This window comes from Zingiber officinale, chromosome 11A, assembly GCF_018446385.1.
Source record: "Zingiber officinale cultivar Zhangliang chromosome 11A, Zo_v1.1, whole genome shotgun sequence".
NCBI lineage: Eukaryota > Viridiplantae > Streptophyta > Magnoliopsida > Zingiberales > Zingiberaceae > Zingiber > Zingiber officinale.
The window spans coordinates 94126594-94144558 of record NC_056006.1 but is presented as its reverse complement, the minus strand read 5'-3'; the positions used below and the strand labels follow the sequence as shown (position 1 = coordinate 94144558).

The 17965-nt window shown below is 39.7% G+C and overlaps 2 protein-coding genes across 2 annotated transcripts; both read right to left on the bottom strand.

Annotated features, from left to right (window-relative positions):
- Nucleotides 1-5137: 5137 nt before the first annotated feature.
- LOC122032032 (dof zinc finger protein DOF1.4-like) lies at nucleotides 5138-6538 on the bottom strand. Its single transcript, XM_042591276.1, has one exon. It carries the CDS (start codon nucleotides 6254-6256, stop codon nucleotides 5261-5263), a length of 996 nt encoding a protein of 331 aa, XP_042447210.1. The 5' UTR covers nucleotides 6257-6538; the 3' UTR covers nucleotides 5138-5260.
- A 2515-nt stretch (nucleotides 6539-9053) lies between these two features.
- Nucleotides 9054-16064, bottom strand: LOC122032888 (kinesin-like protein KIN-12F). The gene is made up of 20 exons (XM_042592202.1): nucleotides 15948-16064; nucleotides 15183-15849; nucleotides 14706-14861; nucleotides 14541-14624; nucleotides 14312-14431; nucleotides 14110-14223; nucleotides 13911-14003; nucleotides 13671-13831; nucleotides 13528-13602; nucleotides 13301-13388; nucleotides 13160-13218; nucleotides 13003-13066; nucleotides 12836-12901; nucleotides 12527-12718; nucleotides 12146-12250; nucleotides 11589-11824; nucleotides 11438-11507; nucleotides 11296-11355; nucleotides 9612-11186; nucleotides 9054-9438 (listed from the first exon to the last, which is right to left on the bottom strand). Coding segments are annotated over exons 1-19 (3825 nt in total). The 5' UTR covers nucleotides 15950-16064; the 3' UTR covers nucleotides 9054-9438; nucleotides 9612-9773.
- Between the last annotated feature and the right edge of the window lie 1901 nt (nucleotides 16065-17965).

Genomic DNA, 17965 nt, shown 5'->3' with positions numbered 1-17965 from the left:
CTTGGTATCCACCTCACAAGAGGTGACTAATCCAAGGATCCACACAGGCACGCACCCTCCACTAATAAAACACTCCTTTACGGTAACTACCGAAGGCGGAGAAGCCCTACAAGACTCTCAATACAAGAAGAAAGAAAAGGGCAGTAAAGAACAAGCAAAAGCGTACAAGAAGTGCAATAAAAGCCCTAACCCTAACTTCTCTTCTTCGCCTCTTGACTTGGACAAAACTTCCAAGAATCTTCAAGATCTGGCGTGGAGAGCTCTGTGAAGAAGTTGTGGAGTCGCCTGTGAAGATTAGAGCTGTATACGTGAAGTTCTACCGAAGGAATCGAACGCCTGCAGCTAAATACGACGCCAACGGTTGGATCCCGATCGATTGGAACGCTCCCAATCGATCGGGGAGGCTTTGGATCGATCGACTGATCGATCCAGAGCGCCTCTGTGCTTTCTGGAATAGCCTGGATCGATCGGCTGATCGATCCAGCCTTTATCGCGTGAAATCGCACCTCCCAATCGATCGACTGATCGATTGGGAGCTTTAGATCGATCGCCTGATCAATCTAAAGGGGCTCTGTTCGCGCGACACTTCTCCTCAATCGATCCACTGATCGATTGGGATAATGCCTGTCGCGGGGACTCACCCGATCGATTGGGCATAATCCAATCGATTGGCTGATCGATCCAGATCTTGGTTTTTGTCCAAAACCAAGTCCAAAGCCCCTAAACCAACATCCAGTCAACCATGACTTGTTGGTACATAAAACCTAGCATCCGATCACCCTTGACCAGCTAGGACTCTCTCACCAAGTGTCTGGTCAATCTCTTTGACCCACTTGGACTTTTCTCCTCTTGCCAAGTATCCGGTCAATCCCTTTGACCTACTTGGACTTTTCTTCCTCGTGCCAAGTATCCGGTCAATCCCTTTAACCTACTTGGACTTTTCTTCCTCGTGCCAAGTATCCGATCAATCCCTTTGACCTACTTGGACTTTCACCAGATGTCTGGTCAACCTTAACCCATCTGGATTTCCCCGTGCCTGACTTCACTCACCAGGACTTCCCTTCTGCCTAGCTCCACTCACTAGGACTTCTCTTCTGCCTGGCTTCACTCACCAGGTCTTTCACCTAGCTTCACTCACTAGGATTTTCCTCTGCTTGGCTTCACTCACCAGGATTTTCTTCTGCCTGGCTTCACTCACCAGGACTTCCTTTGCATAACCTCCAAGTTAGGACTTTCACCTGGCTTCACTCACCAGGATTTTCCAGTCAAGTATCCGGTTGACCTTGACTTACTTGACTCTCCATCACAATCTCCACACATAAATAATTGCACCTGCAATCTCCATGTGTTGTCTACATATGTTGTCAAACATGTATTGTCAACATGTATTGTCAAACCATCAAAACATAAACATTAAGACACGAGCTTGACCCAATTCAAGCTCAGTCAAACTAGGTCAACCTTGAACTGGGGAATATTGCACCAACAATCTCCCAACACACATTTCTTCTTCTCAGGTCCAAGCGGCGAGGGGCAACAAGCACAAGCGGTAGGTGGCAGCAAGTTTCGGCAGCAATCATCTCTACCTAGTCGGAGAGGGTTTCTCCGATGTGATCTCTATCGTTCGGCTTCTTCCTGGCAACTCCATCGTTCGAGGTTCAGGCAACGGAGCAAGGAGGTGGTCCAATGGTAGTCCATCTTCACTTCTAGCCAATTTCCATCCGAGGGGGTTCATCGGTGGAAGATTCGTTCATCCCATCATCGTTGTCGAAGAAAGCAGCAACCGACAATGAGCTCCTATCCACCGGTTTTGGGGGTTCCGAAGTCGGGCCCTTGTATGACGGCGAGGGTAATCATTGGTATTGGAGGTTGATGTGTGAATTGTGGTTGGAACACTTAGTTTAATTCTATTCATTCATGTTTATTAATTGTGGTTGAATGCTTGTATTGAACTTGACGTTCCATGTTTGAATTGCATCTAGTATGCTTAAATAGATTCACGTACACAACGTATTCGATGCATTGCTTCAACCATTAGTTAGGTTTAATTTAATGTATTTTAGTTTGTTTAATTCTTGTTTTGTCTTGTTCTTTCAATTTCATTAAGTTCTACTTTTGATTGAATGCCATTAGGTTAGGTTAGATTAGATTTCTTTAATGCTTTAGGGTTCGTTAAATGTTTACTTTATTTCATGTTGCCCTTTTATTTTCTGCAATTATAGTTAGGTTAGATTTAGCTTTATTACTTGCATTGTCTTTCATTTATTAGATTAGGTTTCATTTAATGCTTTGTTATTTCCTTCCTTAGTTTAATTGTGTTGATGGTTAAACCATAATGTATAGTGACAATGCGTTGTGGATTAATTGTTGACACTTAGTTAGATTTCATTCTAGCACTAGATTAGTTTCCTACTTGCTTTGTTTTTCATATGTTAGATTTAGAATCAAAATCCAAAACCCCCCATTTCCATATTAAAAATCCTAAAAATAGGAATAACATACAATCCTATATTATCATCCTATCGTTACTTTCGTTGGGAGACAACTTGAGTCATTTCTATACTACATTAGTGTAGTTAGAGGGGGTTCAAAACTTAAAATTCTTTTGATATCGTGTTTTCACAAATATCAAACTATATGAAATTTGTTTCACAACTATGTGAAATTCTATAAAAGTCAATAAAAATTTATCAACTTTATAAAAAACTATCATTAAAAAAAGTCAATGAAAGTCATTCAATTTCTTGATTGAATACACCCCCCTCGACAAGCATTTCCTTGATTGATGCTTGTTTGTAGGAGCTTTTGTATCTTTAAACCAATTCAACTTTGACGACCCCCAATTACACTATCAATTTCTGGAGACATATGAGACTTCGACATTATGGTTTCCATTGTGCTGATACTATGTCATGTCAGTAACCCTTGTTACGTTTTTCCTATCTAAATCGGTGAAGATATACAGCTAGTGAGGTGGATGGTGCGCTGACCGCAGGAGGATCTCAAACGGAGAAAATTCAAAACCGATAGCTAGCATGCCAAGTCACTAAAGGCACATGCGCAAGGATGAGTCCTGGTGTAGTCACTCTGACACTCAAGTTAGTTTTAAGACTAAATCCAAGTAACTGTGAAAACAGTGATGATGAATAATGAAAACCGTTAGAGAGCTTACCTGCGCATGAAGAAAGGACCCCTTATATAACACCTTTATCCTTGGCACATGTAACGAGGTGTCTCACTATGATAGTGTAACTTCTAATATAACACGTCTTACCTCCATGCCTAAACGGTACTTGGTAGTCCCATTATAGGAATGGTGGAGATGTATCCAATATGGATTGCAAAGATACGTTTCAGAGATTTTCTGACAAACTCCTGCATGACATTAAATGAGACAATGAGCTGATGGACTAAATAGATCAACGAGCCTTTAGTTGATATCCTTTAATAGTGAACATGTGTCGCTTAAGAGAAGACCTTGTGGACTCATAAATAAGGAATTTGAACCTGGATTAGCCTCCAACGAGTTTGAGGCCTTAATGGCCCCCAGTGATGTTCCTTCAGCTGAATCAGCCTTGTTGGAGTCCAATTAGACCTGGTATACCACCATATCCCATTGGCTTCAAGAGGCTGAGCATTTGTGAGGCCTTCGTGGGGAAGTAGGACTTTTAGTAAACTTAGAGCGAGGTTTAGCAACTCAACTATACAATAGATCTTAACCACTTGGAGGCTTAGAGAATATGTTCCGTACAACGTTCGATCGGACCTAAGAAACTATGCCCCTTGAAGGTCTCAGAGAGAAGTCAGGCCCATTGGATCCATAGAACGTTCGATCAACACCATCCACTTGGTACTGTCAAGAGAAACTTCTCGTATGCTCATCAAAGGACTTGGGACGCTTAGTTGCATACGTTTGGGCTTTATGGCTTCCGTGAATATCCATTCGACGCTACCCACTTTGATTTTGGGGGCCACACTTTACACCCCATTGAGTTTAATTTATCTCGAACCTCCGATCAGTTTTCGGGTGCCATCTTAGGACAAGGGCGCTTAATTTGACCTTCTTTAGACTTTGATCTCTACATCAACTAGCCCTCTTGACTTTAACATTCGTTCAAAGATTCTACTTTATTCGTCGTATCATTACGTATGCATATATATAGTGCCTGTATAAATACTGTCTATCTCGTACAAGTAAAGACGACCAACGTGTATTCCCTCTGTTGCTAATATATTTTAGTTCGTTATACGTCGCTAACTTGATGATGAGAAGGATACCCGATTCAGAGAATAACCTGATCAATCTCGGTCACACCGAATAGCGTAAACTACTACAAACAAACACTGAAGTAACCTCTACTGTAGTTATATATATATATATATATATATATATATATTTGTTTGTGTTTTGATTGTAAATAAAATCTCTCTCAAAAAAGGAAAACTCTGTTCTTTAATCTTTATAATCTATAGACATTTTTTACGCTCTAAAATGCTCCACAAACAAAAAATTGTCATGCAAAACTATATCTAAAGGTCATCTATAAAATTTTAAAATACAATTTGCTCTTAAACTCAAACTCCAACAGACAGAATATATTGATGCTTCATGATCAAATTCAAAATCTAGACATTCAACATTGCAATGCCTATAGATTCGGGCTCATATCCAACTTCCCTCTCCCCCTGCTGTCTCTAACATCATAAGGCTGCTGCAGTGTGTGTTGGGTGGGGGAAGAAGAATCTAATTCGCCTGCTACGTTTGGCCCACACCCCCACCTTCCAAAGGCTGCCATCCTCTCGCCCTTTACCTCTCCACTATCTATCTCATATACTTAAAAAAAAAAAAAAAAAAAATTTAATACGAATAAATTATGCTCTCCTACATTTAAAAAAAATGAATCTCCTCCCTTTTCCCCACTTTGATCGCGCCCTTTAATTTGCTCCCTCACACACTCTATCTCGTGGGCCAACATTTGAATTTCCAGTCGATTGCCCCCATCAATTTGAAATCAACGTCTCTTCTTTTTGTCATCATCAAACATCATGCATGCGTGCTTTTCTTTAAAAATTATAATAATTCTCAATTGTTCATGTAGCAGATGATTCATCTGGACACAAATTGAAGACATTCATAAAACCACAAGCATCACATTTCTCATATCTATAATTCGACTGATGATATCAACTCAGTTCACCAACATGAACAAACGACAAATGCTACAACGGAACAAAAGTGAGTAATAAATTTTCCTAGCTCTCAATGGAACGCGCCATTGGGAGTGGGGAGATCAGACCATGCCGCCAGAGACGGGCTAATATTCCAGTAACCGAACTCCGCTGCAGTAGACAGCTGTGGGATTGGGTCCAAGATCGCCGTCGTCGTCGTCGCTGAAGGAGGAGCAACAATGCCGGAATTCGACAGCATAGAACACGAAGCAGAGGAACCGTTATTGGCGTTGCCGACCAGGGTGGTCGGCAACGGCTCGTTGTGGTAATTGGACGAGGATTTGAACTTTTGGTAGAGGTCTTGGATCTCTGAGCTCGGCATTTCGCATGCAATCTTCAGGTTGTTGCCATTTTGCTGCGTCGGTCCTTGTTGGTAGGAGTAGTTTTTCCACAGAGAGGCGCCCAAACCGAGCTGGCTCAGGGGATCCAAGCTCAGGGCGTGCGCATTTAGGTGGTCCTCCTTGACTCTCACCGGACCGCAGTGCGTGGCGGGGCTCTGCACGCCGGCGCCGGACCTTAACAGGCTCATCAGATGGGAAGTGTGGGGCGAAGCCCACAGCAAGGGGCTGCTGGCGGAGAAGTCGCTGTCCATCCCGCCGCCGGCCAATCCGGACCTCAGCATGAGGTCGGATCCGTTGGCCGGCGGCTTGGCCTTGCTGGGCGAAGTCTTAGCGCCGCAGACGGCCGTGGCGACGGCGGGGACGGCCTTGGTCTTGCGGCAGCCGCCGCCAATGGGGACGTTGCGGAGTGCGCCGCCCTTGGTCCAGTAACGCCGGCAGGTCTTGCAGAAGTGGCGGGGCTGGGTGAGGTTATAGTTGTTGTAGTAGCAGAACTTGGTGTTGGTGGAGTCGCACCTCGGGCACCGAAGATTCTGCTGCTGCTGTTGCTGTTGCTGGTCTCCGGCGGCGGCCGCCGACGTGAATGAAGAAGAAGGAGACGAGATAGTGGAGGAGGTAGGGGAGTGGTCGATGAGGTGGGAAATTGCCTTCCTCTCCTCCACAACTCCACCTAACAATCCTTGGATCATTTTGCCGATCGAGAGAATGATATATAATTGGAGTACTAGGCCAAGAAGAAGAAGAAGAAAAAACAGCAAAAAGGAGAGAAATGCAGTAGCTTTGAGCCTTTGAGAGCTGAGATTGTGCTTGGACCAGAGCGATGGATTATGAAGAGAATAATGTGAAGTGGACTGATTATATAGGACAATGGAGAGGGGAATAGGGTAACTGCCATGGATGCACTTGTTGTCTCTCAGCAAACAAACCGAATCAGAGAGAGAGAGAGAAGAGAGAGAGTGAGGGGTTTTGGGGAACTGCAAAGAGACTCATGAGGACTGTAAAATCTTAAGCACCACCACAAGATTTAATTTTGTTTTTTTAATGAATTTTCGTCACAAGATTTATAATAGAAATGAAATTTCAGTCGACAGCTACTATTGGGCACGTCGGATCGGGCCCCATAGTACCTAGGCTAAGAACCCTACGTATGTAGAGAATGGTGGTTAGATTTGGATGAGATTTCAAGCAAATATATAAATAAACTGGTCGGGGACAGTGGTCTGGGCATCTTGTCACGTTCCTCGATAGTAGATACAAATTGGAACGCCATCATCTTCCTTCATTAGGTTAGACACTCGCCATGACATCACAGGTACTCGAGGACCTCCTCCAACAGTACGTTTAACCAATATGCTAATCGGATCGAAGATTACTGCAAAGCCGATCCGTTTAAGTTAAACAGGGACGTTGGCATGGAAAGAGAGCTGTCAGAGCGACTTGTCTGGTCTAGTACTCTTCACTGTCTGTGATCTAATTAATTTATTAATCAAGATTTGTGTCGTCCAAAGATAATGATTACGAAGGGAGGCTGATGGGAATGTCTCCTCTGCGTCTGCACTCTGTCTGGAAAATTGCATTCACGTTTCCCATGCAGGAAATTGGTACGTTACTCCAAGTTTCTTACATGTTTAATCCAATTTATTATTGATTAATTCAAGATCTGGACTCTCTTAATTGTCATAGTTCTCAATTAAAGACTCGTGTTAAGATCATCAATAATGGCCATAGTGTTCCTGCGAATTCATGGCACAAACTGACAGAATGGAGTCCATGTATGTCCTATCCTTTGCTGCGTTTTGAGCGTTCAAAGTTGGTTGCCAAATGGCTGGGAGAAGAAGACAAGCAGCCGGTCTTCATCCTTGTCTTCTCCTTTTGGAACCTTTGGAAGCTCAGAGACAGAGACGATACTGTTCCTCAGTCACTAGGACTTGTGGGAATCCTTGAAGAAAATCCAAGAATCCATTAGTATCGATCCCTCGACTGACACATCACCACTGTGTTCGATTAATCTCATCTATTCCTCCCTTGTCGTCCCTTAGACAGAGAGTCCGTTTGGGACCCGCTGAGGATCGATAGGATATGGCTGCTACTTGCTAGTGTAAATAAACAAAAGACACGGAGGCAGCGATAGCAGACGGCGCAAGCAGGTAACTGGGAAGGGTGCTACGACTGTTAGATTCGGTGGGCGTTCCGAGGCAGCGCGGTCAGTGCGCGTGCAGTCAAGGAGCGGGGCCGAGGCCGCGGTGAAAGCGACGGCTCACCACCACCACCACCACCACGGTAACCGTATAGCTAGCGCAACCCCTGGCCGTGGACACGGCCTGGCCGAACCGTACGGAACAGGTTCACCTCAAATCTTATTCAACTAGCAACAGCACCGGTGTGATGCATGCTACTGGGCAGAGGAAAGAAAGACAGAAAAGAAACGGGGAGGGAGACAGAAGGATAGATTCCCTCCGGTTCTCTTTTCTAGCTCATGGCTCTGTCATGGAAGCTGGGACGAGAACACATCCATGGCGTGTACATGTAATGCTCTGACGCTGGCGCAGGAGCGGGCCGGGGAAGGTGAGTGATGCGTGTATGTCAGTGCCGGCCATCATATAGCATGATGATGAAATGACCCCCGATGCATGACTTGACATGATATGGGGAACATACCCATCCCATGCATCGATCCATCCATCATCCATTCAATCCTCATGATCTCGTCGCAGTACCTTTACTGATCATGATGGATAGGGTTGCTCCCCCAGCAGCAGGCAGCTTCGCCTTTCCTAGGGCTTCACGAATCCATCTCCATCCCATGCAATGGGATGAAACACAACAGAAGTGGAAATATAGAGGTAGGCTCCTGGTTGGCGTTCATGGTCTGCGTGGATTTTCGTGTTGGTGGAGTGGTCCTCGGTCGGCACAGTACGCCTGATCGTCGGCTACAAAAGGCTTAAAGAGAAGCCAATGTGGAGTGCACGCTGCCACATGAAGGGAAGGTCCAATTATCGGTGGCAACTTTTGCTCACCCTTAACCTTCGTAGAGTTCCCTATTATCTTCATAATGCAGTGCTATAGAACTAGTAGATACATCATGGGAATTTGGATTGAGTAGGTAGGAAGGGACGTCGGCAGCATGGGCAATGGTGAACATGTTGGGGAGCCGCCATTGGAGAAGAAAAGAGGAAAGATTCGGTAATGGCAGGTGGGGAAAAATATTCTTGTGACCGACAGACTCATAATCAGATTACTGCATGAGATTATTCCAATAATGAGAGCATGTTCATGACGGTTTTGTGGATTAGTTGTATGTGCATAAATTCATGATTAAAGAAAACTTAGTTATAAATCCTAAATTTTCTTAACTAAGAAACAAAATCACATAAAATTAAGAGCACACCTATTTTTATATGACAAAAAATAAATTAGTCCCTCAACTGAATCAAATGTCAATTTGTCTAATTATTGGAAAAGCCAATAACTTTGATGCAATAGGGGAAGAGGAAAGACTATCCATGGGCATCATTTTAATATTACGACCATCATAGCTAGAGCCATTAGTTGCCTTATGCTGTAAGGACTTATTCTGCAGCCTATTTTCAACCATGTATAAAAAGGGTGGCTGCTGGGTAATCTAAACAACAGTTTAGAGATCATGTTGCCAAATAATTTTAACACGTAGTTAAAACCATACTTGTTCTTCAAGACAGGTAGTTATCATTTGTCTTTGACTCGAACTCAGAATTTAGAATGCTCGTAGAGTAGTTTCATCTCTTCAGACTTCACTTTTCATTCTGCTGATGATGTGATCCTTTGTTGAAACAATAGTGCTTATCTAGAGCTGAGGAATTCGTACACTTATCCTTGATCTCAGTTCAGGAACCTGGATTTACATTGAAACAAAAAATAAGAAAAAGGGAAAACCCTTAAGATAATTTCAAGAGGTACATAAAACAAATTCAAAGGATTTAGGATTAATTGTGTCCTGTCCTCCTTCATTCTTAATCTAGATGGCCACTTGCATTTTGATAAACAAATCTTTCAGAGTCTACGCACCTGCAGTTCATCAGTAACTTATCCCTGAAAAATAGTGTATGCCATCCATCAGCTACAGAAATAAGCTCTTGCCTTGTATAAAAATTACAATGTCCATGCTCTTTCCTCTTTACAATTCTTTTGTTCAATTTCTCAAGCTCTTTCCAGGTCATGAGACAGCTTTTATGGTTGAGTTAAGTGCTTCTGAGACTGTATCAAGTGTGGATTAATATCTTGGCTTTCCTTCTCTGCATCATGTAAAGAAGTTTGATGGTGTAGGAGGGCATCCTTTTCCAATATCACTCGTTTGCACTCATCTAAAAGGAACTTCAAATGTTCAATTTCTGTAAGATAAGCTTCATTTGTCTCTGAAAACTTGTTCACTGTGATCAATGCAACAGTTGCACACAACTCGGCTTTCTTTATTTGTTCTTCATGGACTTTAATTTTCTTCTCTAATTTGTTTATAATAGACACCTTGTCTGCTATCTCGGAGGTCAACCGATAAATCTCTCGTTCTTTATCACAACTTTCCTGTTGCTGTGCTTCAGATATCGCAAGTGTCGCTCCCCTTAAAGATCTCAACTTCCATTCCATATCATATCTAAAACTTTGTGCCTCCTCCAAGCACTTATGCAGTTCCTCAATAATCAAATCTCTTTCTGATATGCCCCTAATCATCCTCTCAACCTGTTCACCTACCCAACTGCTTTGTGGAATTGATTCAGTGATAGAATCAAGCTGATCAGTAGCTTCTTCAAGAGATGTAGTTCCATCATAGAGTATATCAGCAATCTCATATGCTAATCTTTCCCAATCTTCAGTTAATGACCTTATTTTCTCATCTTTGTTGTCAACTAGTCGTCCAAGATTTTCTTTCTCCTGAGTCACCAAGGAAAGCCTTGTTTGGAGAGCTTTCATTTCATTTTCCAAATCAGTGAAGCTTTGTTGCTTCACTAATGACTCATATTTTTCATTGTTGGCCACCTGCTTTTGAAGTGAACAGAGTTCCTCTGGCAAGGATGCAATTACCTCAGTAGTCTGAATCTCGAGCTGCCCAAGAACTTCTTCTAGTTCAAGAAATCTCTGAGGTGCCAAATCATCTTTGCACTTCCTGTTCAGATCTCTAGCCTTTTCTAAGGAAGCATGAAGTTTTCTCAATTTTTGTATAGGAGAGTTCTCATTGTTATAATGTCCAAAAACTATGTTTTCCATCTCCTCATTGGAATGAAGAATACATTGGTTTCTCAATAGAGATATTTCCTTCTCCTTTTCCTTTAAAAGTACCACTTGTTGATTGCACTTTGCTCTTACTTCTTCCATCTCTTTTATTAATAATAAATGTTCTGATTCATGCAATTCGATGATGGATCTCGAATCTTTCAGCTCATCTTTTATATCTTCATGCCCTTTTCTCAACAATAACACAGTTGCATTTGCAGATTTAAGCTCATTATCTGCATGATTAGCTCTCTCCTCTGCAAGGATGGTTTTAAGTATATCTATCTCCAAGTGTAAATTCAGGGTTTCTTCCTGCTGAAGTGTTATTTGTCCATAGACCTGTGTATCTGCGTGTGATAGCTGAGATGGTTTTTCCTGGAGCAATATTGACCATTACATATTCCATATGTTAGACAATTCACTGGTCGAGAACATGAATAAAGGACAAGTAGAAAAACAATGATGTATTGCACATGGAACTCACCTGGTTTTCCATGTCTGACATTAGGTGCTGATCGAGCTTTCCATCAAACACTTGCATAAGCTGCAACAACAAAAAGATGCTGTTTACTTTCAAGAACTTTCATGTTACATAACCAATTGTAATGATAGCTATAAGTAGAAACCTTGTTGCACAATTCAGACACTTCGGCTATTAAATGGTCTCTCTCCCCAGCTTCATAGAAATCCTGAAACCTGTAAAAGAATGTCAAGAAATGGGGGAAAAAAGACCAAATCAGTAAACGGAAGGCAATCAACTAGCTGTACATGAATTACCTTCTCAATTGATCCAGTAGCCTTTTGTTTTCCAATGCAAGGTTTGCCAATTCAGGATTCTCCTCAACTCTTGCATGAAGCAACTGTACCTCTTCAGAAAGGGATCGTTTTTCATCCAGCAAGTACGAGTCAATTCCCACCTGACCTTCCAGAAGGCTTTCCATTTGGCAAACCTTGTCGTGCTGCAGTTTAAGGATTTGTTTAATGCTCTGAGTATCTTCATCTTTTTGATGAACCTGTTAAAAAACACAAGTAGTGCTCCTCATCACATCTCATACAAATGCAAGTACAACATCTAGGCGATTGTTTCAACAAAAGATATTTTTAAAATCATATCACAAACACGAAATGATATTGCAAAAACAGCCTTAAAATTCTAGGCATGCTTAGTTCTCAGCATTATGGTTTTGCATTGAATCTAGAAAATTAGTAAATTTGAAGGTGCTACAAATATTCCTTTACTAATGAATGCGCAATCAATTCTCAACCTTCAAATTAATGACCAACAGTCTCACTAAGTTTAGACAACAGGAAAAGTCAAAAAAAAAAAAACTTACTAGGTAATTCAACTGCTCAATTTCTGCTTCAAGTTCCTTTCTTCTAGTATCTGCTATATTTTCTCTTCGTAGTGAGCCAGCTAATAATGCTTCAAGTGATTGCAACTGCATATTTAATCATAAAACACCATTACTTGCTTTATTCATTTATATCATAAGTTGAATTCGCTGAATACAAAAAATATTGTGAACATTCTATTTATGAATTCTTAAACACAGGCACCATTTGAAGGAATCAACATTTTTAATCCACATTATTTCATTCTCCAAGACAAGAAGTAGTTTATCATTTATATTTCAATAAATGAAAAGATAAGCCTTTTTAAAAGAACCCCATGCAGTCAAAAAATGTAGCAGCTATCAAAGTGCAACCTCAAGTACCTGCTTCAATGAAATTGTTGCACTGTTGAAATCTTGACCAGCCTGCAACTCTTTACCATGTGCTTCAACCATTTGTGGTAACTTCTTCGCAGTAGAAACATCCAAAATTTCATTCTTTGAATCTTCAAAAATGGATCTGCGAAATGACAGAGATCTGGACACATTTTCACGCTTAAGAACTGCAAGTTCCTCCTGGGATGAAGTTTCCATAGAGGCATTTTGTTGAGCACTACTTTTAGAGGGAAAATATTTCTAAGAATAAGAATCAGAAAAAAATGAACATAAATTGTTTAAGGTGCTTGAGTCCACCTTCAGTAGATGTATTTGACGGCGTAAGGCACCAACATCTTCTGAAGCATCTCCATTTACAACAGCCTTACAATTGAGGAGGGAAAAAAAATATTTTTTAACAAATTAACTTTTGAAAATCAAACAATAAGAAAAATCTGAAAATTTTTAACAACACAAGCTGTTACATTATTCTGAATGAGCCTTGCACGCTGAGCAAATCTAAGGGTACTTAGAGTCTCATTAGCAGAGCTGCATGTGACATGAAAGTAAATCAGTGTGCATTAGGCTACCATGTCACAAATTTAAAAAAAAAATGGGAGGAGAGAATAAATTTTTATGTACCATATTGAAGGGCTGACATTTGCAATAATCATAGTTTTGGAGTTGCCGCCAAGTGAATCCTGAGATGATGATACACATGAAACTGGAAATAGAAGAACTTGGTATAAATATGAAAAGGTAACTAGTTTTAGTATTTCTTACTTGGAGAAGAAACGTGAGCCTTGAATCCCTATAAGGAACATGTCTTTGCTTCCCTTGAGCCACATCGGCAAGAACCATTATCACATGACTATAAATGTATTTGAAAATGTCATTATTAGAAGTCTAATAAACAAACTTTTGGCACTGTTGGGTGAAGCAATCGTCACATGACGGAAGATAAATAATTTATTGATAAAGAAGGAATTTGTTAGTGTTCTGATAAATACCCAAGCGTTGACAATGATTTATTGATACTTGCAGCTTCTTTTAGGCGTTCACCTTCAGCACCTGAAGTTTTCTGCCTGCTAAGTGATGCGAATTAGTGGAGAAGTATAGATAACAAAATAATCTAATTGAAAACCATATTAACCTTTCTGAGCCAGCTAGATCAACAAGGTTTAGTCTTGCACTTCGGGTGTTTACTATTAAATCTTTGTCCCATCTACTCTCAATTATACAAGTACAAACAGTATGTGAGCGGCTGCTTTCATGGTTCATGTTTGTAGATGCCATTTTCCTATTGGAAGCGCCCTGATAGTCGGTTTCAGAATTGACATTTAACAAACACAAAAGGAAAAATGTTGAAGGTGGAGATTGGATGTAATTTTACCTGTATAAGAAGCTTAAGAACATCGTTGGCATTCTCAACCACATATTCGGTGAGATTTTCAACATAGATGCCCTTCCTAATGTCTTCTCTCAACTATTCACATGTTATGAGGCAAAATGAAACAACGGGCAATATATTAGCTATATGATCATTCTTATTAACCAATACAACAGACATCAGAAGTTTAAAAGGAACTTACATGTAGACTGGCAGATGAAGGGCCAAGTAGATCAATAATTTGCTCATTGTATATCTCGAGGAATGAACATTTGCAGGTATACTTAAGTTTTTCATCCTTCCTGCTTTCTTCCTCCTGCAATGAAAAAGAAGAGGACTGCATGCTTATATCTTTGTTGAAGGTACAATAAAAAATAATACTAGCACCATTAATAAAAACTCACGGCTTTGACTCTTGAAAACAAAAATTCAAAAATTCTTGGTATCATTCCAAGGTTCGCACCATGCTCAAGTTCTAGCTCTTCAGCCTCACCAAGCATTGTGTATGTCTTCCCACTTCCTGTCTAAAATAGAAATGCATGAATTAGAAGATATAAAAAATGAGAATCAACGAGTATAAAGCACAAAAGGATCAGAAAACTAAAAAATGATGGTTGCGAAAATACAATGTACCTGCCCATATGCGAACACACAACTATTATATCCAGAGATGCAGTTCTCAACCATTGGCAAACCAGCTACTCGAAAGAGCATCTCCTACATATATTTTTTTTTTAAAAAAAGAAATCAGATGGAACCATATGAATGCTCCGAGTTCCTTAAGTCATAACCACATACCTGGTTGACTGTTTCACACGCAATGTGATCAAATGTAAAACGGTTCCCTGGTTGTCCAATCCAAGTTATATTATGTGCACTCTCTTGCTTCAAGCATCTGTAGAAACCTTGAAGGCTCTTTTCCATGTTATTGAGAGGACGCACACGAATGATTACCTATGCAGGTTCAAAAAAGTTTGAAAAGCGTCTCCATTATGTAGCACCCATACTAACCAATACAATGGTTTACATTGTTGTGAACCTCCTAAGGATGATAGCTAAATTTTACGTTTTTTTACAAGTCTTGATTAAAACTCTCATGGGCATTTTCTTGATGTAATAAAGATTAGTCAACCAACAAACAGTTTGACATTCCAATTGACCTTATCCTTTGAGCTCTCATGTTTGTGTTTGATATTACATTTCATTCCATAAGCACGCTGATGAAACTTGAAAAAAGAAAATATATGTTACTAGAACATATTATGTTACCGATACCTGAACATTATTGTCCATCCAGAATGATGTATTCTCTTTGAGTTCAAAGTGAGGAACTTCATCTGAATTCACAACACTAGGAAGAGCGGATGATACTGGAGTGCCTCTGGACGATATGCCAAAGCTCATCCTTCGTGTCCCGACACTAATGGGAGGACGGGTGTTGCTTATACCAGAGTTAGCCAGCTTCATAACACTCTTTCCCGGAGTGCTCCTAGTGGAACTGAAGTCTGAACGTACCAATGATGCTTTCCCGGCGGTCCTATATGGACGAGGAGTCCTCAATCCATTCACATCTCCAATGCCTAAGTCTCCTTCATGACTGAGAGGCGGAAGCAGAGTGTTTGAAACACGGTAGCTCCAGTTGTCACCATTCGTCGTAGGGCTAGTCTTCGATACACAACCTGACCTGTACCCAGCTTCCATCTTCTCTGTCTGGTTCTCCGACAGGTTCCTATCCGGTTTCCTCCTCAAAATCGCGCTTTGATCTAACCCAGATTTAGGGTTCTGCACTATTTCCTGGATCGTTTGCAGAGGAGGTCGAGAAGGATCAGATTCCAACTGCGAGGCCATCGAATTAGCGGGGAGATTTTCATCCCTGTTTTCAGCGATAGAAGCTTTCCCAGAGTTCGCACACCGGCGAAAAATCCCCAATTCTCTCATCATCCTACAAAAACCAGACGGGAAACACAGTAAAAAGAGGGAAAATTATACGAAAACAGCTTCGAAATTCGAGATCCACAACAGAGGCTTTCAAAAATTTACATGAACGAGGAATCGGAGGAGGAATCCTGATGAAACTAGTTCGATCTCTAGTAGGGTTTTGAGAGTGGATTTATTGCTGCGGAGAGGAGAAATAACTAAATCGACGGCGTAGATTTGAAGATGGATTTGAAATTGAGGCGGCCAAGTTGCCGTGGAGTTTGAATGAGGCAGGAGGGTGTTTTGGGAAAGGCAGCCAGCCACGTGTTCACAATTCATTTATTCGTTCTAATTAAATTGGCAGGACAACGGCTACTTTAGATAAGGGCCGCCTATTTTTAATCAACGGCCCATTAATGAAAATAATGCACTGCTTTTCTTTTTTTTCTTTTTTTTTCTTCCATATTTTCAAATACTAGTTTTTTTTTTGTTTATCTTTATGAAATATCAAACGTATTTTTTTTCTCTTTCTTTCTATTAGTTAAGCATAGATAAGATAATCACCATAGCTATAAAATTTCTTACAAGTAAACCTTTGGTGTGTCGCTAGCCATAGACAACTCTCATGATGAACATAAGCCCACGCGAAAAATAAAAGAGCACATAATTCTTGATGTATATGATGATGTATATGATGATACTCTTTAAACATCATATTTACATCCTATCATCCACCTATCCTCACTCGTCCTAAGAATCATCATGTAATTCCTGTAAATTCAGAAGGATGAATAGATTGTACAGTAAATTTATAAGTTGACAGATAAATGATCAAATCTTCAGTTCCCAATCTATCATTCTATGCATGTATTTCCATACAGTTGATCCAAGTCATAGAATAAGATTAGGGGAGAAAGTGGTTTGTTTCCGTTTGCAATCGTTGTCAAGTGAGTTAGTGAAAAATAATTATCGTGGAGAAGGTTGTCAGTGACACAATAGTAAGAGAGGCCCACCAACAAAATAACTATCATGGGAAAATACAATAGAATTATTATTTAGACCAAGCATGTCCACACCTTATTTAAATACTTCTTCTATCGTGATATTTCTTATAAATATCTATTTTATTTAATAAATATATTTTAAAAAATTAATAATATTTTAAAGTAATATTATTATTATTATTAATTTAAATATTTTCAAATATATTTATTTAATATGATATAATTTTAAGATGATATAATTTTAAGATGATTGAGTTGATTATGGATTCATATATAATGAGTGTTAATGTTAAAGAGAATATAAATGAAAGAGATATGTTATTATAATGAGTATGTGATAGTGAACCTTTTATGAGATGATGAATAATATAATATGAATGGGTTGTAAATACTCTTAGTGATAATTGTACAATAATGCTTGTCTTTCTTGAGGGCATATCAAATGCTTAGTTAGAGCATCCATATCAGTTTTTTTATTACTATATCTAAAATTTAGGATAAATGACCTACTTTATTAAATTTAGATAATCACTTTTCACTACACACTACATCAAATATCTTAAAATTTTCATCATCCTTAATTTTTTATTAGTTTATTCTCTTTCTTCTATTTTTTATTATTACTAGTGTAATCGTGCACACGCGTTGCGTGTGTAATATAATAATATATAAATTATTTGGGTATTTGAAAATTTGAATTGTTTGGATTTTCTAGTATCACCCTTATAAACCAAGAATTAATTATTCGTCAGACTCATACAATAGTAACTACTGTAACGGGCTTCCCTATGTAAAAAAAATATTTTATTTTAATATTATACTTGTCTTAGTAAAAAAAACTAAGAAAAGTATATTTTTTAACATCGTCGGCTTAAAATATTTATAGAAGCTTCTTTCATCATAGTATTGTCAATTCTAAGATGTGGGACTAAAGAGAACTATATTTTTTTATATAAAATAACCAGAGAAAAATTCATAATAATATGTCGCAGCCGAGTCTTGAACTCTACATCACATGTTTCGCTTGTGGAATTACTAATAAATCTTGGAATTATTTTTAGTGTAAATAGAAAAAAAGACATTAACGTAAATGCATTTTAGGCTTCACCAAAGTTAGTTAGTAAAGGGGAGAAATTT